We start from the raw sequence: 23,541 nt of genomic DNA on the forward strand, positions 1-23,541 counted from the left end.
TGGAGTGGCAATGGCAGATAACTTAACTCAATGAGTTATAATGTTGTTAGAGATGGGCGGGGCTGATGGCTAACGTAGAGTCATGGTAAACGTAAATCATAGGCTCAGCAGACATAGGCTCAGCAGACATGGGTAATTAATAACGAAATCGCACAAGCGCAGACTCGGTCAGTCATAGATGTAGATGCAGGTACCTACATCCAGACAGATAGACAGACGGACAGACACAGCAGGGAAAGCGAGCAACACCACACCACACCACACAACACAATGCTCCCTAACCCCCGCCATCACCACCATCACCACCATCACCACCATCACCACCATCACCACCACCACCACCATCAACCACCTACATACAGACCAACTCCCTCAACCCCCCCACCCCCACCACCACCACAGCCTCCTCCTCCACCACCACCACACCCCCCCCTCCTCCCCTCCACATCCCCCGCCTCCCCCTCCACATCCCCCTCCACCACCACCAGCACCACCAGCACAGCCCCGGAACACCCACCCCCGGACCCTCCACAACTCCCCGCCGCAACCCCCCCACCACACGTCCCTGCCGCACAATTCCCATGCGCTCCCTCCGCGAAACTCATACAGCTTGGATTCGCGACATACGCATCCGAATGAACCCCGGGGTCACACGCAAACGGGGCATAGTAGGGTACGATGACGGGGTAGCCCCACAGGAAGGGGGTGGCGTATAAGACGGCGGAATCTGATGCGGCGCCTCTCTGATTCTCTTTCTGATTCGGATCCTTGGATTGGGATTGGGATTTGGTATCTGCGTGGGGCGGGATGCCACTCTTGGAGCGGCGTTTCTGCTTCTGCGCGCGCCGCTGGGCTTTCTCGTAGTCGTGGCGGAGTTTGAGGTATTTGATGGCGCGGGGGTCGAGGGATGAGGGGGAAAGTTTCGAAGCCGTGGAGCCGAGGGAGGGCAGGTCGGGGCGAACGGCGTTGTGGGCGGAGATGTGCGGGTTTTTGTCCGGGTCGGAGGAGATATCCGCCCTTGTGTGCAGGTTGGTTGCGGCGGAGCGGGCTTTCAGGGTGGTGGAGGGGAGGAAAGAGAAGGAGGAAGGGAATAGGGAGGGGAGGGAGCGCGAGAAGTCGGGTTCGCGGATCGCTTCGCAGTACCAGCAGGTGCATTCGCTGTAGATTTCGCCGTCGGTGAGTTTGCGGTAGGCTTTGGATGTCCATTCGAAGCAGTCGGAGAGTTTGGTCTCGTCGACTTTGTCGTCGTGGTCGATGAAGATGGGGGTTTGGTTGGATGGGGACGTGGAGGTGCGGTGCAGGGAGAAGGTGAGGTATCGGCCGGGGGTGAGTTGGTGGGTGTGCCAGGCCAGGTCGACGTCGAGGGTCGGCACCGCCATGTGGGACGGGTGGTCGGTCATGATTTGGAAGAAGAGTTGGTATTTCTTGATGAGCCGGTTCATGGTGGGTAGGATGGTCGGCGAGTGCAGCCAGTCGATTTTGTCCATCTTCTCGACGAACGTCCCCTGTCGGATGACGGCGCCGACGAGGTCCAGCGCGAACGGCGAGAAGTTGTCCCAGTAGTGCGACATCATGCGGCGGTAGGACACTTTTTCGTCCGGGTAGAGGTTGGTTTGGAAGCTGTTGGGGTTGGCGCGCCACATGATGTCCCGCTGTTTGAGCTTCGTGGCGATGTACTCGTTGACGGTTTTCATGGTCAGTGGGGTTTGGTTGTTGCGCGGGCTGGTGCGGTCGAGGATGTCGCGGCCGGCGACGCCGAGGAAGCGGTTCGGGAAGAAGAATTGTTGCTTGCGGCGTTGCGGGTCGAAGGCTGGTTCGGGCACCCCGTGCAGGTTGTAGTATGTGCCTGGCATGGGGAGGTCGGTGGTCAGGAGGGCCGTGATGTCCTGCCGGAGCTTGGCGATCTTGAGGCTTTCGTGGTTGAGAGTGAGCCGGCATCGTGGGCATACGGCTATGAAGTCCTTGTCTGCGATGCCGCTCCAGCCTCGGAAGAGATTCTCGAGGAGAACTCCCATGCTGCCGCTGGTCCAGGGCACGAAGATCCGCTCGTCGCAGCTGGGACAGCATAGCATCTTGTCATTTGTGTCGAGGAGGTTGTCCCATTGGAGACGGGTCTTTGCGAGGAAGGTGTCCTTGGCGGTTTGCGTGACGTCGTATTCCAGGGTCCGGTCATCGATGCTGGCGTTGATGGCTTCCCATGGAAAGCCCGTGGTCCACGCGCTCATCTTGCCGTGTCGGATGCAGTCCTCGAGGAAGGCACGGGGGTTCAGCATGTGGGCGTGCCATATCATCAGGACGTCTGCGAGATGTTGTGAGCGTTGGATGGGAGTTAGGCTTGGGTATCAGCTCACCTAGGGGGGGAAGGAGGTCCTGGGACCAGGCGAGCGGGGTTGAGGTGGTGATGTTGCTGTACCCCTCGTCGACGAGGTCCCTGAGCGTGGGACGCGAGCGAGAGGCCGGGACGCACATATCCCACCAGGTGGCATAGCGAGCAGCCGCGCGGGTAGTGTAGACAGCCCATCGCTTTTCTTTGATGCGGGCCCAGGCCTCGTTAGTGTTGTCTAGAAAGATTTCTGGGCGCGGGTCGTCGATGCCAAACAGACCCTGGGTACTCGCAACCCCGTCACGCAGGTCTGCGAGCGCTGCCAGGAACTTGAGATGCGCGGCACATTGATCTGGTGTGACTGTTGCGTAGGAAGAGGGTCCGGCATCTCGAGAGAGGTCCAGCGGAGGGAGCAGCAGTGCTGGCTGCTCCGGCTCCGGCTCGACCAGACTATACGATGGCGGTTGATCTGTCGCGTCCTGGGTCTCGTCCGAGGAAGCCATGGTGGCAGATGCTAGTAGGAAGAGATGGGGAGCATGCTTATCACGATGGTCGAGCAGTTGACGGGCTTTATATACACCAGACCGGTGTCGCTGACATCAATCTGACTGCGTGTCTCAGGGAGTGACGCCACTGGGCGGATCTTACAGGGCGATGATGGTTCCTGTCCTGTTCATGAGGCTGTAGTGAGTAGTTATGCGGGGAATCAGGGAATAGATGGAGTGGCAGGCAGGACTAGCATGTGGGGAAGCCCATCCATCGTATTCGGCAGTGCAAGTCCACAGAATGATAATCACCTCACCATTCACAATAGTAAGAAAGAAAGAAGGAGTAGTAATCATCATGCTCAGCCTCGCAATCGCCAGACATCGCGCGCCCTGATTCGCTCGGCCGGAGAAAGAGGCGTGCGGGGCATCGCGAGATCTGATTGGCGCATGGTGGCTGTCTTGCAGCCTCAGGCCACCACGACGAGGTCCTGCCAAGCCATCAGTCAAGCTTTGTCCGGAAGAGGATTTCTGCCTGGACTGCATATCTGGTAGATAGTACTACTTAGTTCTCCGTCGGTCGCCCGGCTGAGGCCTTGAATAACCGAGCAGGATGGGCATTCGCACAAAAAAAAACTCGGTCGGAGGACGATAATAACAATGATATTAACGATAGTAAATGTAGTAAATATCTGGGAGCATCCATGTCATGGGTTATATAGTCAACAATTACTACTAGTTACTCTGTATGGATTACATACATCGATACATACTCGTACTTCGTACTGCGTACTGTAAAGCCGTTACCTAAGATTGATTTACCGCAGATAAGGCCGATCATCTGACCCCGGAGGGCCCGTGCTGACTAACGGTCCACCCGAACCACCGCCGCCGCTATCATCACGTGCGCTGTCGGGCGAGCGCAGGGCACGTGAGAGCGAGATCGGACGGCGTCTCCTCGCCGTCCCCGCCGCATTCATTCCATCAGGACCATCGCCATTGTCGATGACACACTCCTGGCAAGTCCGCGAAAATCCTACTGGATCCCCTTCGAACCTCTTGACCCTGCCTTGACCTGCCCGTTTGTTGTTTCCACCCCCTCCCCCCCCCAGACTTCTCTCACGTGGGTTGTTGGCTCGTGCCCCCGGCCATCCGTGTCAGACCAACTATTTTCTTTTTTCTTTTTTTAACCTTTTGATCCCCCATCTGCCCCAGCCTATATCGGCCTGCTCGTTACCACTCTGGAGTCCTCCGAGCGATCGCCCAGCGGAATCGGAGGCAGGGGTGTGCAGGGTGACATTCTGGAGCCACACGCAGGAGAGAATGCTTCTGCTGCCCCCAGCCCCGTAATGGGTGCCGGCCAGCCATCTCTCTCCCCGCCTATCGGCTCCGATGGCGTGGGATCTGCCAGGAAACGCAACCCCGCCATGGCGGGCTTGGACAGCTCCCCCGGCAGCATCGATGAGGTCGAGGGGGCGGAGGAGAAGAAGAGACAGCCCGTGAAGCGGGCGTGCAACGAGTGTCGCCAGCAAAAGGTGGGCCTGCGCTCTCTTCCCGATGTGATATGTCACCTCTTCCAGGACTTACTTGGCTGACCGATTCCCTGGCAGCTCCGGTGCGACGTCGTCCAAGACCCGTGGGTGGACTGCTCTCGATGTCGTCGCCTCAGGCTTGATTGTAAGATCGAGTCCCACTTCAAACGTGTCGGAAAGCGCAGTCGCAATGCCGAAATGGAGCGGGAGATCGTGGAACTGAGGAGGCAGATTGCAACCGTGCAGGCCAGCCCTGTCGGGAGCCTGCCTCCCCCGCAACCCGCGGCCATCCCCCCGGTCCCGACTCCCAAGCAAGAAACCCCCAGCCAGGTCGGGTCTGGAGTCTACCACACGCCGTCGGCGATGTCTACCGATCAGTACATGGGGTCCCACGAGGCCGTGGCATCCTTGCTGGACCTGCGGTCGGGCTTTGATGGGACCAGCTACATGAGGAACGGCACGCATCACTTCAAACGCATCGAGGATGTGGCCATCGTCCCCGAAAGGGTGACCGAGCTTTTTAACATGTAAGCTTGTTGTTGGCTTGTTTTGGCTCTTCGCCTCTAACCGTGCTAGGTTTTTCACCTTCTACCACCCGTTTCTTCCATTCCTTGATCGAGACCAATCGCCCGATGAGTATTACAATGCGTCGCCGCTGTTGTTCTGGACCATCATCAGTGTTGGCGCTCGACGCTTCCAAGCCGACACCCACCTTCTCAATTCCCTCGCAGGCCCGGTTTCGCGACTGGTATGGAGTACGCTGGCGGATATCCCACAAAGCTACCACGTCGTGAAGGCGCTCTGCTTGCTGTGCACATGGCCTTTTCCTGCGAGCAGCACGTCCAACGACCCGACCTTTATGCTGTGCGGTATGATGATCCAAGTAGCCATGCAGCTCGGTCTGCACCGTCCGTCGCATACCCAGGATTTCAGCAAGTTCCGGGTGGAACTCATCGAGGAGGAGCTCCGGGACAAGGTCCGAACATGGGCGGTCTGCAACATTGTGGCACAGCGGTATGTTAACGTTATGGTGGTTGGGACTAGTGCTGATAGCTTGCAGAGTTGCCACCGGATACGGCCAGCCGCCATCCACGCTGTACGACTGGACACTGTCCTCGAACGAGTCCATGGACCCCAACTTCAAGTTGCCGGATGACATGAGACCCCGACTGGAGATCGAGAAGTTCTGCGACAAGGTCACCAAGTCCTTGTACACCAATCGACGCGACCCTGTCGGGCTCTGCAGCGATCAAGAGCGATCGACGCTGATCGGTTTCCTTTCCCGGGATTTCGACGAACTTGAGAACCAGCTGAAGGCGCAGAATGACTGTATGTGTTATCCGATTACCTCTTAGACCCATCTAACATCCGCAGGCATCACTAATCTGTATCTGCGCGCGTCTAATCTCCACCTCCACCTGTCCGCCTTCTTCGACGACACCACCGTGAAGGATTACCGCGAGCGCCTTCTCTCTCTGTACGTGGCCACGACGACCTTCCTCGAAGCCGCAATGAACCTCGAAACGGAAGTCGGCCCGGTGCTGTCCTACACCCCGTACTACATGTACCAGATGATGGTCGCGGGAGGGTGCACGCTGCTCAAGCTCTGCAAGAGCTTCTTCGCCGCCCACATCGACATGGACTACGCCAAGAACCTCTTCAACCGGACGATCTGGGCCATCCGCGGCGTGTCCGTGTCCAGCAACGACCTCCCGGAGCGACTAGCAGAAGTCCTGGCGCAGATGTGGCGGCTGAACAACGTGCCGACTCCGAAGCTGACGGCGGACGGCGGCGAGGTGGACGACTCGCTGATGCTGAAGGTGCGATGCCGCATGAGCATGTCTCTGCTCTTCGACTCGGTGTGGCGGTGGCGCGAAGACGCGCGCACCAAGGGGCGCAATCTCGAAGGTACGTACCCTACATAGACTTCATTCACTGGAAACTAACAACAATACAGCGTACCTCAAAAACCCAACCAACCCCGACTCCAACGCCGACTCCTCCAACTCGTCATCCCTAGGCCCCACGCGCACGTCCACCGCCACGCCGGGCATCTCGGGCGCGGACCCCAGCCTCGCGCCCGCGCCGATGCTCCCGCAGGCCAGCATGGGCGTGCCGTCCAGCGCGGTCGGCGGGCTGCCCAGCGGGTTCATGGAGCCCAACTACGAGGTCTTCGACCCGCTGAACTGGCTGCTGGACGGGCTGGTCGACCTGCCGTATTCGTACTCGACGATGTCGGGGGTGGAGTCGCAGGGCGTTGCCTAGCTTGCCTTTCTCGGAGCATTGCTAGACTACGCGGCGTGTCTCTTCCTTCTCTCTTCTTTCCCTCCTTCGTTCTTCATGACTGATTTGATTGATTGATGTACTATACCAGCGGGATGCGTCCGGACCCGTTCGGACCGGAGTTGGGATCGATTATCTGGCTTTCTTGCTTGCTTTGCTTGTCTTGCTTGTCTTGCTTGGACTCTGTCTTGTAATACCGTGTATCCTACCTCCAGCATGATGAGCGTCAGATTGTATGTACATAGATGTGATTATATGATCATGTAATCACGTGACCCATCTACATGACAGTCAGCCGTACGGAGTAACTGTAACTGTAACTGACTCTTTCTTCCCTGTCTACTCCGTACCGATAGATGGATCTTTGTCTATACTTGGTGACGATTTGTACGTGGATCAAGAACATCACAACACCACATCACAAACATCACAAACAACACAACCAAACCCAACACAAACAACTCAGATACAAGACACGACACGACAAGACAAGAAAAGGGCAAGCAAGACAAGACAAGACACCATAAGGCCAGGCAGGATACTACAATATAAGAAGAACCATGAAATCCTACCAAACCCACCGTCCCCGCTCCGCCCTCCTCATCCCGACAAAGCGTCCTCTGGATAAACCCTCGTTCTTGAAGCGTGGAGCTGGAGCTGGAGCTGAAGCTGAAGCTGGGGCTGGACCTGGACCTGTGTCTGGACCTGAACCTGCATCGAAACCTACTGCATCTACATCTACATCTACATCTACATCTACATCTACCTCCACTTCTACGGCAATTTCTACATCCAACCCCACAAAAACAAAGAACCCGAACCCGAACCCGAACCCAACCCCCAAAACACCAAAACCAACACCAGCAGCGGAATACGACCTCTCCCTTCCCCCACAGCCGTTTCTTGATCCGGTGGGTTGGGCGAGGATGCGTGCAGCAGCAGCAGCAGCAGCAGAAGAAGCAGGATCTACTTCCTCGGATATAGGGAATATCGGGGACCGGAGCAGGAATAGGAATAGGAATGGAAGTGGCCGGGGAAATAATAACGAAAAAGAAGCCGCGGAGGAAAGACGCAGACGCCGGGTCAGGGAGGCGGAGTATGGGGGGATGGCTGTTAGGGGGAGGATGGGATAGGATGGATGGATGGATTATTGTTACTGACTGTGACTGACTGTGATTATTTATGACTGGTGAAGATTTTTTTTTTTAATTTTAATTTTATTAATTTTTTTATCTTGGTGTGTTGATGAGAGGAGAGAGAAGGGAAGAGAGCAACAGGGATAGAGGGGCCTTTTCAGGCAGGCAGGCAGGCAGGCCGGTTCTATAGCTAAACAGCGCTGGGATACATATCCGTATAAATGGAGGTCTTGTATTCAAACTCAAATCATATCTCATTTATCAAAGCAGCGCAAAGCAGAGCAGAGCAGAGCAGAGCAGAGCAGAGCAGAGCAGACTGGGAGTTGCTGTCTTATGCTAACTAACTAACTATCGTTTGGCATCGTATTGCATCGCATTGCATCGCATCGTGGTATCTGTCAGTCAATCATTACTCGTCGATAATCAATCAATCAATCAATCAATCAATCAGAATCAACACAACACAGTGATCATCAGCATCAGCATCGGCATCAGCATCATAATCCAAATAACAGAATCATAAACAGAACAGAACAGGAAAAAAAAGTAGTCATCATCAAAACCATCAACCAAAACAAATCTCATATCACATCCACGCCATTCAATATAGCACAATCTAGCCACACACATAAAACAAAAGCGTACTCATAGACAAATCATACTCATAACTCATAACTCATCACCCCCCCTCAACTGCGTACTGGACTCCACCAACACCGCCCCACTTATACTCTGCTTGAGCTTCTCGCGCTTCGCCTCCCGCCGATGATCCGCATGTCGCTGCCAGGTACGTCTCACGCGCCTCCGAATATTCCGGATCTTGCCGGCGCGCAGCCGCAGCCTCCACCAGGACAACGATCGGTAGCGGTGATGGTGCAGCGAGGTCTGCGAGCAGAAGGCCTCGGGGGTGAAGACCTGGCTGTTGACGAGGGTGCCTCTGTTGGTGTTGGCGTGGTGGGAATGGGATTCGAGACGGCGGCGGGGGATGGCCACGGGGGGACCCTCGAATACGACCCGCTGCTGGGGCATGCCGAGGGAGTTTTTGATGATCAGGTCGCTGTCGGCGTCGGCGGAGGGCGGGGATGAGGATGAGGGTGAGTGAGGAGGGGGAGGGGAAGGGGCGAGAGGGGTGAGGCCGGCTCCGAGTCGTCCCAGAAGCGACGCGGGCGCCAGAACGGCTGCAGCCGGCCGTCGATGTCCTTGCCCGCTTTGCGGTTCTTCACCGAGGTCAGTGAGAAGGTCCGCAGAAAGGAAGTGAATGATTCGGACCCGGGACGTACCATCGGCATCCAGGGACGGCGAGCCGAGCCGAATCGTCGGCCCGGCCGTCCGCTTGCTTCTTTGTTCTTCCCCGCTGGGATGGCCGGCTGCGGGTCGTCTTGGACCGGGGTGGGCGGGATCACTTGGCATACGGGGGGTTTGGGCGGCTGCCGGGGGTTCTGTAGCGGGAAGTTCAGGTCGGATCGCGGGGTGGGCGAGTCGGGTCGGTGGTAGTCTGGGCCGGGCATTTGGCTGCGAAGGGTAGACTGCGTTTGTGGGTCGACGAGGAGGAGCGATTCGTTGGTGTGGGGGAAGAAGGTCACGGTGGTTGCTTCGCTGACTTCGATCAGCCCCGGGGATGAGGATGGGATCGAGATCTGCGTGTAGGGCATCGAGGGTGGGCGCAGGTGCGACATGTCCTCCACGCCGATGATGATGGACTGTGTCTTGGAGGCTTCGCCCGCATCATGGATGTTCAGGCCCCGGGGCACCTCGGGTCTATGCACAGGCGGTTTTTCAACCGGACGGTGTGGGGGATCGTGCTCCATCGCCAACGTATGATCCCGCAAACTCTCCGATGTGAGGGACGTCGTCCGCGAATTGTTCCGACTGGTGGGTGCAGACAGCGACGAGTTGCGCGCAGGGACCGTGGGTCGGCCAGACTCCGGGTGACGGCCGCGAGGCTCTGCGCCTTTACCCGGGTTGGAGTTGTCGGACAGCGTTCGCTTCTTCTGGCGCGGAGGCTCTCTGGAACCCGGCCGGCTTCCTGAGGCGGTTGTGCCTCGTCGACTGGAGTGGCGGGAGCGCGTCTGCGACGTGTTTCTGCTGGAGCTGGACGACTTGAGAGACGACCGTCGCTCCGGGATTACCACCACCGGCACGATATCCACGTTCTGCGGCGGAAGGTTCATGCTCGAGGCTCCGGAGATCGATATCTCCGACGCGATGCTTTTGCGATCGTGCTCCGTGATGCGGCCAGCCTTGTGGACCAGGCGCCGCTGGGAGTCGGGGTTGGATGCGAGTGACGCGTGTTCTGACCGGGGGATCGATCGCAGGGAGTCCCTCTTCTCCGTGTGCCGCAGCGATCGTTGAGTGGACTGCGGAGGGTCGATAATCATCACCTCGACGGTCGACGCGGTGGAAACGTCGGACAGTCGGCGGACATCGTCGGGGTCAGCGGGATGAAGCCGTCGCTCCGTCGGTGGCCAGTCGATCTGTTCACGAAACTCCTCAATCGACAACCCCGCAACGGGCTCTTGCAGGTCTCTGGCCGGCAATCGCGGACTCTCCGAATGTACGATAGGGACCTCCTCACTCGGCACGTCTGCGTCACTTTCGCCGTATCGCGTTTCCTCCCAGTCCGCCGGGCGAGGGATGCGACGTGCGCCGTTCCTCGTGGATTTCTTTCTGCGTGGGGGCGACACTCTGGGGGGCTCCGTCTCCTCCATCTCTCCGCGCGCCGGGGGTTCCGTCATGGGAGCACGCAAGCGATCGGGGCGAGGGCCGGGAATCGGCGTGGTGTCTCCACTCCTGTCGCTGTCGAAGGGTTCATCCGTGCGCAGCGACTTGTGCCTGGTCGGTAGAACCGACTGGGACGAGCGGCGGGGGGTCTCGGTTTCCGCATCGGAAATCATCTCGCAGGCGGTCCGAAACGAATCCGCTCGTGACGAGGCAGACGACTGACCGAAGTGCGACAGACCGGGACGGGCGGCCGAGGCCGAGAGTTGCGGGGGGGTGGTTTCAGGCGTCGGGGGATGGGAGGGCTTCGGCGTCGACAAGGACAAGGAGGAGGAGGAGGAGACGGCTTTGGGGGTGTTCGTGCCGTCGCTGGTCAGATCGTCGTCGGGTTGGGCGACAGCAGGAGGCGTGAGGGGACGAGCAGGGGCGGGTGCCAACGGGGCGCCATTATTTGAAGGACGGCCGTTTGGGCCTCCGGGGTTTGCTTCGAAGAGTTGAGGGCTCCAGAGCACATTTGGCCTTCGACGGAGAGACTTGTGGGCCCTCAGCTGGGGCGGGTGTTGGTGGTGGTGTTGTCCTCCTCCTGGTGAGGCGAGAGACGTGTTAAGGACTTCCAGGCCGGGCATGGTGAGATGGCCCAACTGGCCCAACTGGCCCATCTGCCCAATGGAGGTGGGGGGGGGAGGAAAAAAGGTCACAACGGAGGGCAGTGAGGACAGTGGGGAGTGAGAGAGTGAAGCATGACAGACACCTGAGCTGTTTCACAGGAGATTGGTGGAGGATCGCTGACGACGGCGCATTGCTCGCGGCGGCGGGCCCAACTCGACTCACGACTCACTGCAACAATGCTAGCAAGCATTCACCAGCAGGCAGACGTGTCGGTGGTATTTCTTCGCCTACTCTTCAGCGCAATTCTCCCTCCCACGCCAGCAAGGGAGCAAAGCAGATGGCCAGCGTAAGGGTGTAACTAACTATGTAACTCTTACAAACCAGACCAACCGATGGCCCTCAGGGACACCCGACCTCCTTCCCAGAAATAGAGTCAACAGCGTCTGCAGTTCAGATTGGAGCGCAGGCAAGGCGCGACTCGCAGGAGGGGAGCCCGTTGGCACGAAAAGACCCGACGAGTGCGACGACCAGGCAAGGCGGGCGAAGTGCAGGGACATTCCACGTTGCGGATCGGTGGGTCGACTGGCGAACTACATGAGGTGTGCAGGGACGAGGATCGGGGCAATTGATCGTCTGGAGAAACCCTGACTGCGAGACTGCGAGACTGCAAGACTGCGACACCAGTCGATACGGCGGAACAGCGTGCAGCTCCAGTGGAAGCAGTGGAAGAAGTGGGACGAGGGGATTCCGAGGGAAGAAACTAGAAGTGATTCGACCTGCAGCATCACGGGATGGCCAGGATTACTACGCGGCACTAGTTAAGTATAACTAGTTGACCCAGTACGGAGTACCAAGTCCAAGTGTACAAGTACCACCACCACCACCACCTGGCAGTGACACATGGAGTTTTCGTCGGGGGCATTGCCGATGCCCTCCTCTCTGCACGTCTACATGGGTTGTCGATGTGGTGGATCAAACCCTCAGGCTCTCTCTCCGGGCGCATTGGTGTTTTAGTATTTATCCTTGGTCCATCCTTCCAGGCGCAGAACCCAGTTCTTATCCCTCGTCCGGCTGCTGCTGAGGTTCCTGGCATGCGACGGCCTCGGGTTGCATCATCGATGACATCTGAACGACGGCAAACTCTCGGGAGTGGCGCGCCCACCCATGGTCGACTGGCAGCAGTAGAGCAATCCCCAGACCGGTAATCCATCCGCAGCGGGTGCAGGGCAGCCTCAAGCTTGATCCCCCGCTGTCGTCGAGGGCGGTCGAGGGGAGCGCTCGTTTTAAGGATGCCATGGCATGGCCGGACGACGGAGGGACCACGGGCAGCCCATAAGTACGCGGACATGATGACATGACGGGTGCGAAGGCGACAATTTGACCCGGGTTGTGGGAGGCCAGGACCAAGATTTGGGATGTACCTAGCCTTAATCTATTTTTTTTTAATATCTCGGGGGCGGATAGACGGAGCTATGACGATGAATGACGCTGTGGAGTGTGAGTAGTAGGAGCGGCGAGAGAGAAACAGAGGAAAGCAAAGAGGGAGACGAGAGGTCTGGAGAGGGCGAGAGGGTGATGATGCCACAGCCAGAGGGAGAGCCGGCCGGGCTGAGTCAGCGCCGGCTGACAGAGCAGCAGCCGATCCTCCGACGTCATCGGCCGGCAAGTCAATTTTGGGCGTCTCAACGAGAGCGATGATGACGCTCCAGCAGACCAACCGTAGGGGATTGCAACTTTATATCCTCCGCTCGACACTTCGCGCTGCTCGACCTCCTGTGTCGATTTCTTCCGGTCTCCCCTCTTCCCCCCTCACGTCTGCCCGTCTGCCCGTCTGCCCTCTGCCCTCTGCCTGCCAGCCTGTAGCCCATCTGCCCATCGATCTGCCCATCGGCCACTTTCCCCACCATCAATATTACTTGCCTGCCCAGCGGATCCCGATTAAATTACTGCGGATTGTGTGTCTGCTGCCTCATCATCATTGACATCTTTAGGCCATCTCATCTTCTCCATCTTTCCAGGTGAGTTGTGCCCAGTACTGAGTACTACGAAGTACTAGTAGTGTCTCGCTGTTTTCTGTTGCCTTCCCTCCCCTTCCGGCCGATTCCTTCCTTTGTCCTGCGCCCGGCCGGGCTGCTGCTCGCCTGCCACCCACTCAACGTCATCGCCTGCCTTGCGTCGCCCTCGCGACTAACAGTAATTACAGTTTAGGCCTTGGCGGGGTAATGATCCCAAGCAGCTAAAACGGAACTGCAAAAAAACGGGAAAAACGGGAAAAAAAGGAAAAAAGGAACGAAAAAAAAAAAAGACCAGACGAGAAGAAGAATAATACCAAGTTCCAACTGCTGACCTCCGCCATCGTCCAGTGACCCTTTCCTGGCGCCTCCCAATCGGATTTCCTCGTCTGTCTCTTTCTTCTTCCTTTCTTCCCTCAATCCCTCCTCCACCACCTCTTTCTCCTCCACTCGGTACTCCGTACTACCTCGACACCTTCCTTTCTTCCTTACCTACTTACTCCTGCCCTGCATACTCTGCTTGTGCTCCCCCCCCCCCTTCCTTCCATTCTCATCCTCCCAACCCCCCCTTACTCAGCACAATGAGTACCATACAAAATCTCAAGAATTTCATACGTCATGGCAAACAGGCCCGTCTGGTGACGCCGCATGCCGAACCCACCACCAATGTCTCTCCCATCCATGCCGAACAACAACGTCAACCACAGGGCTCCTATCCGCCGGCCGCCGGGAACCTGGATGCCATTGACAGCAGATTGGGGAACGGTCAAGTCCAGCCGCCTCAGAAGTCTCCCGACCACCGTCGCGCGCGCGAAGCCGAACTCGAGCAGATCGTCGCAGAGGAGAAGAGCAGCCGGAACAAGATGCCCAAGTACCCGGGTCTCGAGCGCTACACCCTGGTCGAGAAGATGGGGGACGGCGCCTTCAGTAATGTCTATCGGGCCCGCGACAGCACGGGTGAGTACGGCGATGTCGCCATCAAGGTGGTGCGGAAGTTTGAAATGAATAGCAACCAGGTAGGGCTGCGATAAGTCTTTTTCTTTGTGCCGTGATTTCTTTGCGCTCGTGCTTTTTCCCCCGTCGGACGTCTTTATGCTCTTGTGGGCCTTTCGCCAATGTCTGTTCATAGTCCGCCCTCCATCCTGGGATAAGGAAAAAACCCAAAGCTACAGAGGTGCGCCCACCCTCTGGGTCCGTCGAGTCACCCCGTTCGGCGGGTGCCGTGATCTTGTCGCTCTTGGATTGCCTTGTTCTTGACTACAGACCATTGATGAGCTAATGACTAATTGGATTCACAGCGCGCCAATATCCTCAAAGAAGTGCAAATCATGCGACAGCTCGACCACCCGAATATCGTCAAGCTGGTCCAGTTCTCCGAGTCGCGCCAATACTACTACATCGTGCTGGAACTCTGCCCCGGTGGCGAATTGTTCCACCAGATCGTGAGATTGACCTACTTCAGCGAAGAGCTCAGTCGCCACGTCATCCTCCAGGTCGCCAAGGCCATCGAATACCTCCACGAGACATCCGGAGTCGTTCATCGGTATGACCACCTTTTCTGTGCCCCACGCGTGCTGCGTCGTTCTGACACTGACATCCGTCGCAGCGACATCAAACCCGAAAACCTCCTCTTCTACCCCATCGATTTCGTCCCAAGCAAAGAACCCAAGCCCCGTCAACCTGGCGACGAAGAGAAGGTCGATGAGGGGGAGTTCACCCCCGGCAAGGGGGCTGGCGGTATTGGTGTGATCAAGATTGCCGACTTTGGGCTGTCCAAGGTCATCTGGGATAACCAGACCATGACCCCCTGTGGAACGGTTGGGTACACCGCTCCCGAGATTGTCAAGGATGAGAGATACTCGAAGAGTGTGGACATGTGGGCCCTGGGATGCGTCCTTTACACCCTGCTCTGTGGATTCCCGCCTTTCTACGACGAGAGCATCCAGATCCTCACCGAAAAGGTCGCGCGCGGCCAGTACACGTTCCTGTCGCCGTGGTGGGACGATATCTCCAAGTCGGCACAGGACCTGATCTCGCATCTTCTGACCGTCGACCCGGAGAAGCGCTACACCATCAAGGAGTTCCTGGCTCACCCGTGGATCCGCCAAACCGACGAAGAGACCCAAGCCGCGGCAGATGCCCCGCCTCTCGCGACCCCGCTACTATCCCGCAAGATGCAACATCTGGATGCCTTCGCGGCAGACCAAGCGCCCTATGCCCCTGCCAGCGCTCGCCTAATGGACCAGCCCTCCGCCGGATTGGACCGTCCCATGGACTTCCGCTCGCCCGGTGCGATCAACCTGCGCGAGGTCTTCGACGTGGGTTACGCTGTTCACAGGCAGGAGGAAGAAGGCAAGCGACGCAAGAACTTCCGTCAAGGATATCGGGGTGCCAACCCGTCGACGACGTTCCAGTCGGCGCTGAACCCATTGAACGAAGACTACGACGAGCCGGAAGAGATCACCTACCAGCCCATCTCCCGCGACGAATTCCCTCCCGCCAAGATCCCCAAGTCCTCCCAGCAAGCGGGCGATGTCGCAGCCATGGAAGCGAAGCTGCGGTCTACGAATCTCGGGGCCCCCAGCCACGCCGCCCAAGCGCGTCAGGCGCACCAGCCCCGACAGCAGCCGCAGCAGCAGGGCTACGGCCAGCACAGCGCCAAGGTCGCCGCGGCCGCCAAGCAGAGCATTGGTCGCAGTGCGCGGGGGCCGTTCGAGCTGAGCCTGGACAACGCGACGCTCCTCGAAAAGAGAGGCCGACGACAACAGGGACAGCCTGTGGCTTAGGCATCTGCCATGATTCATGCATGCATTTTTCTTTCTGTGATCACGTTAACTTGACGAATCGAGAGCCTCAGGCTACGAACTTCCTTACGCATGAGTTTCTTCTCTTCTATTCCCTTCGATATCGATATGTTGGGCAGGATCACTGGGTGGCTACGTACGTACTAAGTCGATGGTCGCATTTGTTCTGGGTGTTTTTTTTCTATCAACATTCCGGCTGGTTTTGTTTTTGCCTCTTGTTTGTTTGCGCTGGATTCGGGTTGGACAAAGCATTTGTTATGGTCTTTTTTTTTTTCTTTTCCTTATAACTCTTCTTTAACTTGCGTGTTCATTCCATGGATATTACATACTTGCGCCCGTCGCGACTTCATGCTGGTTTATACACTTACTTGACTGACTTGACGTGACTTACTTGATTGTTGCCTTGTCGTGCACATGCACATATCATATAAACTTGCGAGGGAGTATACACTGGTGTTGAGAACGACTGGTTTGTCTATCTATCTGTTTATCGGTTTGCGGCTGGCTGCCGGCTGCCGGCTGATTGGTTGGCGTGCTTGCTGGCTTGCGTGGTATTATGGAGTGGATGGAGTCCTTTGTATGTGTTTTCGTAACTGGCCGTGGTGGTGTGTATCTACTCTACTACCCACTGCCTAACCTACCTTTAGATGATAGGAAGATGGTTTTCTATGTTATTTACTTGTCTACGTACTTGTGTACTTGTCTACTTATTTACTGATGTATGTGTGTATGTATGTGTGTATGTCTATTCTGTAGAGAATGTTAAGTTATGTTATACAGATCATTGAATGAGATGAAGAATAAGAACGAGAATGAATTATCATAGCCATGGCATACCGAATCCAAAACCAGTCCAGCTATTGAACCAGATCAACACATCGATCACATGGATTAAAGTAATAGATATAGTAGTATCATACATAGTAAATAATTTGTAGACCTAGACTAAGTAACTTCTTACTGCTTTTGCTTTCTTCATACACACTGTGAATGGATCATTGAGTGATGTTGATGCGAGGGTCTAAATATCCAAGCATCCATCCATCCATCCATCCATCCATCCATCCACATACGAAAATAAAAACCTCAACAACAAGGACAATTGACATAAATAATCAACTACGGCTGATCAAATTGGTTATTGAATCAAATTACTAACCAAGTTTGGATGGATGGATACTATATACTATATATATCACCACTTGGTACCACCATATACTTAGTTACTAGCTCCACCCATTCATCCAGTAGGCAGTAAGTATAGTAGTTGGTTACATATATCCATCCACTGCAATTAGGCAACCATGCGATCATGCAATATTGGTATCATATCGTATCATATCGTGTCATGCGTGTCATGCGAACCAGCGGCGCTGCCGGGGAATAACATAAATGGAGTATCAATAAATCGTAGACGTAGATATGATCATGACCATAACCATAACCATAAGACATGAAAATGAAATGAAATGAACATTCACCACCTCTCTCTCCCCCCTCCCTCCCCTCCAAAACCAACAACTCCAACCATCCACCCCACCACCATCTAATCTAATCCAATCCAATTCAAAGAGTCTGCTTCCCCCTCGTCTCAATCGGCAAAAGACACATGGCCACAAACGCCGCGAGAATCAGCCCCCCGGACGCATAGATGGGGGCATCCGGATTCCCACTGCCCCCATAGATCGCGACCAGGGGCGCACAAAGCCCCGCAATGCGGTTCAAGCAACTGGCGATGCCGGTGCCGGTGCCGCGATTCGGCGCGGGGAAGACCTCGGGCGTGTACGCGTACAGCACGCCATACATGATGTTCTGGAAGAAGGCCTCGAGACAGGAGCACACGAGCTGGACGTTGGAGTCGGTCGACGTGGTGAAACAGAAGAGTAGGATGCCGGTGATGAGCGTCGAGATCACCATCGTGCCTTTGCGGCCGATGTATTTGATTTCCACCGTGTAGCAGGCGAGGATTGAGCCGGGGACGCCGATGATCGAGGTGATGGCGTAGTTGCGGTATACGATGTAGGTTGAGTTGGTGCTCGTGCCGCCGGCGTTCGCGAGGTATTGCGGGAGGAAGGCGTTGAAGAGTGGGTAGCCCATTCCGATGGTGGCCCAGCAGAACCAGAGGATTATTGCTGTGCAAGGGGTTAAGTAGGGTTGGTGGGGGAGGGTTGGAGGGTTGGAGGGTTGGAAGGGAAGGGATGGGGGAAACGTACTGGAAAGGCCGAGTTTCTTCGTAGCGAAGAGCGGGCCGATACGCTCAAGCGAAAACTTGGATAGATTCCGCTCGACGATCTCCTTGAAGCTGAGTCTCTGTTCGTGGACCTCCTCGGGGTATCCGCCGATCTCGTTAAGGATGTCCTCGGTGAGCCATGTCTTGGCCTTGTTCTTGTGCGCGATGCCGCGGACGGACGCAACCGCCTCGGTCTGCCGGCCCCGCGCGAGCAGGTACTTGGGCGACTCGTATAGATGAAACAGGAAGAACCGGCAGATGAACATGGCGAAGGTCAGCGCGCCCATGGTGAAGACGAGGTAGCGCCAGCCCATGTTGGACGCCTTGGTGCAGCAGGCCACGCCGCTGGCGACGCTGTTGCACGACGGCAGGTCGCTGCTGCAGCTGAAGTTCGGGATGAAGGCCCATGCGAGAAGACTGGTTGTTGTTGTTGTTAGCTAGCTGTGATTGGGCTCAGAGAATGGGGGGGTGTATCAAACCTGGCGATAAGCTGGCCAATGGGCCACCATACACTCAGCATGGTCAGGAGGTTGCCGGAGGCGAACGGGAGAAACTCGAGGAAGAGCGCCCCGTCGACAGGCAGGTTACCGCCCACCCCGAGACCCATGCAGGAGTATAGGGCACAGACGCTGAAGTAGCAGCAGGTCAGTGAGAGTCATTTCATTGAATGTTGATATAACATTACCCAATCCAGGTCGGACCACCGCCCACGGCAATCCCAAACACACCGCAGATAAACAGAGTCAGGTTGAACGCGGGACGACGGCCAATGATATCCGAAGCGATGCCCCAGAAGGACGCCCCAAGACAGAGCCCCAGGAACAGGGAACACGTCGTGAACCGGACCCAGGTGGTAGACACACCGAACTCTTGGGCAATGGGCGTGAGAGTCAGAGCAACACCCTTGTCGCCATTAGCACAGTCTCAAAGAAACGGAAAATTACTCGAGACATCAGTCTTACCTGCAACCAGAGACTGACGCGATAGCAATCCACTGTCAGCCAAATAATAACCATCTGAACAAGAAGTACGCTTACTTGTCTGCCAGCCAGCCAAACCCGCAAAGAGCAAACAGTTCCCACTGGTAACGGCCCATGCCAATATCCTGGATGGCTCTGTTGATGAGCTTTGCCTTGCCTATGTGAGTTGACAATCAGATCTCAAACTTCGAAGGACCGGTCCAAGGGCCATCAATCGATCGATCAATCGATCAATCGGGAATCCTAGGGAGCATCCAGAAGAGGGGGGGGGATGGCAGCTATTCCATGGGCAGCAGAAAACATACGATCATATGTGGTGTCCTTGCCCGATGCCGCAACATCAGACTCGACCTCGGCGCGCAGGGCTTCAATGGTCAGGTGGCTGTAGCTATGGACGGACCCGACCCCGACGCCGGCTTCCTCGGAGGGGGCTCCGTCCAAGCTCTGGCCGTCGGTTTTCTCATTAGGGCTGGTGGGGTTCTCTACCTCCGGGCTCGGTTTGGAGTGCGAGGGGGCTTCGGAGAGGGGCACCACGACCCCGGGGAAGTCGTGGTCGTGTTTGTGGAAAGGGTTGAGCCCGAAACGCATTGTTGCTAGGGTTGGATTGTTGCGCGCTGGGATGTGTTGGAGATGGATCCGGGCTGGAGCTGAGTCGGTGCGATTCTACCGTGAGTGGACTGGTTCAATCGCGAGCTTCGGGGGGGGGGAGGATCGAACTACTTGTCGCTTGGGCCGTAAGAGAGAACGTTTCGAAGCATCGGCTGCTGAACGCGGTTGGATTCTCGGGGGTCGAGAGGGCGCAATGGTATAGGATAGTGGCCGTTGGCGCGAGGGACAGGTAGGTAAACGAGGCTCCGGGGACGACAAACTGGCGCACAGGGAGATCCGGTCGAGATGCTATTGCGTGCAAGTCGTACGGCTGAAGAGCTCGAAAGCGAGGACTGCGTCTGCTGAGCACTGTTCACGATACGCAGAGTAGATGGTATGTAGATAATGCAAAAGATAAGGGAAGCTGAGAGATACAGCCCAGTCGACCGTGTGACAAGATTGAAGAGAAAGGGAAGGCCGGGGAAGAGAGCAAAGCTTCGAATGGAGCTCTTCTCGAGGCGATGAGACAGCGCACAGAGAAGAAGATCAACCGCAACCGTAGTTGCTATGATCTGGATGGATCCTGATAGAAGGAAATGACGGGGTAAAAATGTGGGGGAGAGGGGAGTATAGTAGGTGTAAGGTAGTAGCAGTTGCCAGGAGGACGGTCGAGGAAAAACCAAGGTTGCAGACGAGATGAGAGGGCCCCCCGAGGCCTATATACGCATCCAGGTTTGCAGGCAAAGCTAGGGAGAAAGAGGGAAAAGAGTGAATCTCCTCGAATGGCATCATGTCCCTCTTCCCTTTTTTTTTTACTTCTTGGTCCCCTCGCCAGTAATACATGGGGTTGTATGGACCTGTATGGTAAACTAAATTAGCTCTGGTTAGCACCAACAAAAGGATTTTCCCTGCCAACCAGCCGTCAAGCCCTGGCGGCTGACAGATAGGGTTGTAGACCCCTACCTATCATTAGAAACGTCTTCGACCAGGATCCTGTTCAACCTCATCAAACTCAAAGGATGGCGACATCGCAGTCTATTCATCCAGGGCATCAAGATCCCCCTCCCCCTCATCCCCAGCGCCATACGGCGTATAGTTGCAGGATACGCCTCTGCACCGGTACCAGGACAGCCGGAAGGGGGCTAGTGCGGGGCGTCTGATAGGCTTTGATGGAGCCACACGGCCGAAACCGAAGGGCCCGGCCTGGCCGCCCTGATTGGGCGTTTGCCTCCACGGTAGTCTGTCTTGGCGCTGGCCCTTGGCGTATGCACGCCGTACAGCGTCGCCCCCCCCCCGGTATCTAGATTCAACTTCATGATTGGGGCGATAATGGATAGACTGCAGTGATAGAAATCTGGCGCCGAGAGAGGGAGAGATATTATCCCAGCTCATCAGGCGGGGTGGAGGGCTAGAGACATCCGGATTGGTTGGCTGGTTGGCTGGTTGATTGAATAGTACTGGTAGGTGACATTATTTTGTATTATTATTATTATTATTATTCAGTAACAGCTGAACCGAGTGGGGCTGGGACTGATGATCCACTATCCGGTTGTGGCTACTGGCTAGGGGTTCTTCGGGAGGGCTAACAAATAGTAACAGTGCACTGTAAGCCGCCGCGCGCATTGGTTGCTATATGGTCAACCCCACGCCGCAGGGAGGAGTCGGGAATTGGGAATTGGCAGACGGCTCCCCGTGAATGGGCAGTCAGCCTGGCAGTGGCCGAGTCGCCGCATGTTTATGTCCGTCTGGTTGAGTGAGGGGTATGATACCATCCTCTTGGGGGTCAGTCAAGCTTGACTGTCCGCCAGTCGAAGCGCTCTGGCAACGAAGGCTCTTCTCAGGCCCTGCACATGATAGGAATTCCACGTGCCATGGTCAACTCTGCTGTTACGTCACTACCTATCAGGCCTCGCCGTCGCGGCACATACAAAGTAATAGCCCGAACGGGAATGGTCAAAATTACCTCTGACGGGGTCGGTACAAAACGAGGTTTCAGGGTCCCATGGGATGGAGCGGCGCAGTACACCACCTCCCTGTTTGGTCATGAGTGAAGCCACATCCAGATCGATCTGAGTATTGACATCGATGGCTGGCTGGGCTGGTCTATTCATTTCACACAGTATTGTGCGATATACACGAGCACCACCAAATCTCGCGTCTGATCTACCGAGTACATACAGTGTAATAATCTCTGTAGACCCGCCATCCGCCATCTCAGCAACAATAACCCAACAATTGAAAAATCTGCCCGCCTAACCATGCACGAATCCATACATGCATGCTCCATCTAGTTTAGAGCCTCTAGGAGTCCCCGACCAGCCACTATGACGAAGTCGGCCTAGAGCAGCCCTTACCCAGACCACTCAAATCCCCGATGATTGTCACTTTGTACGACTGTGACACTGGGCCGTCATTTTCCGCATCCGTTTTATCCCCCTCGCCATCGCCATCGCCATCCAATCAGGGTCGCCACCCTACATCCGGGTCCTCGAGATGGTGCCACGGAGCCTGTTGAATTAAGTAAGTACGGAAGGGAAATAACATCGTTTAGATAGATACCTTTTTTGCACATCACCGGGGGCCAAATCTGCTAATGAAATTAGTATAGTCGTACTTGCCAGTCCGCTCGGCTAATCTGATTCCGTCCCGCGTTGCGGCGGACGAGGCCCCGGCCATTCATCGGTCTTCTGAGGACGGCCCCGCACGAGTCGGAGCGGGAGAAGGAGATATGGAGTCCTGTCGATGTCTACTATTCGTCTGCAGTTCTAGCTCTACGTACTTATCTACATTAGTATTACTATGTATACTATATAGTACATAAGGTACCTTACTTACTGGAGACATCTGCACTACCTGTAGTCGGGGGATAGAACAAGTCATAACTCACAGGTCAAGTCACATGCTGATTTGTGTTGTGGTGAACTCAAGAGGTTCAGTCAAGGTTTACTGATGATATAGCTGGCCAGCACGTGGCTTGAGAGAGTGTGTGTGGTCAATAGGTAGTAGTCTGATGTATATAATCTTCAAATGGATGGCATGATGCAGGTAAATATCCACTACTACTACTACTAGACATGGTCTGATAGGCTCGCTCCACATATAAGTAAGTGAATTATTGGCTTACTTACTTAGTATCGATCTACTTATCGAATCCCTACTCCCTCAAATAACAAATGCCCCTCCAGTGATGAAACAGGAATGGATATCATTGACCATTAGGAGTTTGAGCAGTGGCCTTGACTTAATGGTTTTTACATAATGGTATCATCTATCTAGTAGTATCTATCTATACTATGTCGGAATATTGCGTAAGTAGATGGGTGAATACGGAGGACTTCCGTAACTACGGTATTAATAATAATACCTTAGAAATGAATACTTAATTATCCTATCTAACTGTGATATTGTGGAAATGGATGCCTGGTTGCTTATTACCTGCTTCCTACATAGGTAACTAACTACCGACCACCTACCTCAGCGAATTGATATTGACATTCGATCTGATAGGCAATATATCTGTGCAATATATCTGTGCTTACCTCCTATCTACTCTATCTTTCCAGCTCAAGATCCACATCCCAGACCCCTCTTTAGTCGTCACTTACTCTACTCTGCCTCCTAAGCTGGTCCGGACGGATGACTGACTACCTATCTAAGTAAGAAATCCAATACTCCGTACGGTAACTTATGCAGGATATCCTAGCTCAACTTGGGTATCTAGGTAGGTAGGTAGGTAGGTAGGTAGTTAGATAGGTAGTTAGATAGGTAGTTAGATAGGTAGTTAGATAGGTAACTAGGTAGTAACAACAATCCGTATAATCTGATACTAATGCTATATCTA

The 23,541-nt window shown here is 55.4% G+C and overlaps 8 protein-coding genes across 8 annotated transcripts; 3 read left to right on the top strand and 5 right to left on the bottom strand.

The window, feature by feature from the left end:
* Positions 1–46: 46 nt before the first annotated feature.
* Positions 47–2,826, bottom strand: BO70DRAFT_392790 (uncharacterized protein; the record flags this gene model as incomplete). Its single annotated transcript, XM_025546309.1, has 3 exons — positions 47–69; positions 608–2,299; positions 2,352–2,826. The coding sequence occupies 3 exons, from the start codon at positions 2,824–2,826 to the stop codon at positions 47–49; spliced, it is 2,190 nt and encodes a 729-aa protein (XP_025403585.1).
* Positions 2,827–4,157: 1,331 nt separating this feature from the next.
* Positions 4,158–6,605, top strand: BO70DRAFT_283056 (putative C6 transcription factor (Leu3); the record flags this gene model as incomplete). Its single annotated transcript, XM_025539069.1, has 6 exons — positions 4,158–4,343; positions 4,419–4,867; positions 4,917–5,354; positions 5,401–5,669; positions 5,715–6,248; positions 6,298–6,605. The coding sequence occupies 6 exons, from the start codon at positions 4,158–4,160 to the stop codon at positions 6,603–6,605; spliced, it is 2,184 nt and encodes a 727-aa protein (XP_025403586.1).
* Positions 6,606–6,987: 382 nt separating this feature from the next.
* BO70DRAFT_86438 (uncharacterized protein) lies at positions 6,988–7,810 on the top strand. The gene has a single exon (XM_025548792.1). It carries the CDS (start codon positions 7,184–7,186, stop codon positions 7,754–7,756), a length of 573 nt encoding a protein of 190 aa, XP_025403587.1. The 5' UTR covers positions 6,988–7,183; the 3' UTR covers positions 7,757–7,810.
* A 618-nt stretch (positions 7,811–8,428) lies between these two features.
* BO70DRAFT_392792 (uncharacterized protein) lies at positions 8,429–11,103 on the bottom strand (the record flags this gene model as incomplete). The annotated part of the gene is made up of 3 exons (XM_025546310.1): positions 8,429–8,816; positions 8,936–8,976; positions 9,040–11,103. 3 exons carry the CDS (start codon positions 11,101–11,103, stop codon positions 8,429–8,431), a joined length of 2,493 nt encoding a protein of 830 aa, XP_025403588.1.
* A 718-nt stretch (positions 11,104–11,821) lies between these two features.
* Positions 11,822–12,607, bottom strand: BO70DRAFT_86484 (uncharacterized protein). Its single transcript, XM_025548793.1, has one exon. It carries the CDS (start codon positions 12,432–12,434, stop codon positions 11,901–11,903), a length of 534 nt encoding a protein of 177 aa, XP_025403589.1. The 5' UTR covers positions 12,435–12,607; the 3' UTR covers positions 11,822–11,900.
* Positions 12,608–13,374: 767 nt separating this feature from the next.
* Positions 13,375–16,100, top strand: BO70DRAFT_86521 (serine/threonine-protein kinase). Its single transcript, XM_025548794.1, has 3 exons — positions 13,375–14,114; positions 14,397–14,641; positions 14,705–16,100. Exons 1-3 carry the CDS (start codon positions 13,680–13,682, stop codon positions 15,882–15,884), a joined length of 1,860 nt encoding a protein of 619 aa, XP_025403590.1. The 5' UTR covers positions 13,375–13,679; the 3' UTR covers positions 15,885–16,100.
* A 1,368-nt stretch (positions 16,101–17,468) lies between these two features.
* BO70DRAFT_392795 (putative sugar transporter) lies at positions 17,469–19,700 on the bottom strand (the record flags this gene model as incomplete). Its single annotated transcript, XM_025546311.1, has 7 exons — positions 17,469–18,034; positions 18,116–18,549; positions 18,612–18,761; positions 18,818–19,035; positions 19,095–19,107; positions 19,170–19,269; positions 19,418–19,700. 7 exons carry the CDS (start codon positions 19,698–19,700, stop codon positions 17,469–17,471), a joined length of 1,764 nt encoding a protein of 587 aa, XP_025403591.1.
* A 1,035-nt stretch (positions 19,701–20,735) lies between these two features.
* BO70DRAFT_349635 (uncharacterized protein) lies at positions 20,736–21,913 on the bottom strand (the record flags this gene model as incomplete). The annotated part of the gene is made up of 3 exons (XM_025541657.1): positions 20,736–21,157; positions 21,664–21,803; positions 21,879–21,913. 3 exons carry the CDS (start codon positions 21,911–21,913, stop codon positions 20,736–20,738), a joined length of 597 nt encoding a protein of 198 aa, XP_025403592.1.
* Positions 21,914–23,541: the final 1,628 nt, after the last annotated feature.

Source organism: Aspergillus heteromorphus (assembly GCF_003184545.1).
Source record: "Aspergillus heteromorphus CBS 117.55 chromosome Unknown BO70scaffold_2, whole genome shotgun sequence".
Lineage (NCBI taxonomy): Eukaryota > Fungi > Ascomycota > Eurotiomycetes > Eurotiales > Aspergillaceae > Aspergillus > Aspergillus heteromorphus.

Coding starts and splice junctions, on each gene's coding strand:
- BO70DRAFT_86484 (XM_025548793.1), bottom strand. CDS start 12,434: ATGTCCGCGTACTTATGGGCTGCCCGTGGTCCCTCCGTCGTCCGGCCA.
- BO70DRAFT_86521 (XM_025548794.1), top strand. CDS start 13,680: ATGAGTACCATACAAAATCTCAAGAATTTCATACGTCATGGCAAACAG. Junction 14,115..14,396: donor TTGAAATGAATAGCAACCAG/GTAGGGCTGCGA, acceptor TTGGATTCACAG/CGCGCCAATATCCTCAAAGA. Junction 14,642..14,704: donor ACATCCGGAGTCGTTCATCG/GTATGACCACCT, acceptor CATCCGTCGCAG/CGACATCAAACCCGAAAACC.
- BO70DRAFT_86438 (XM_025548792.1), top strand. CDS start 7,184: ATGAAATCCTACCAAACCCACCGTCCCCGCTCCGCCCTCCTCATCCCG.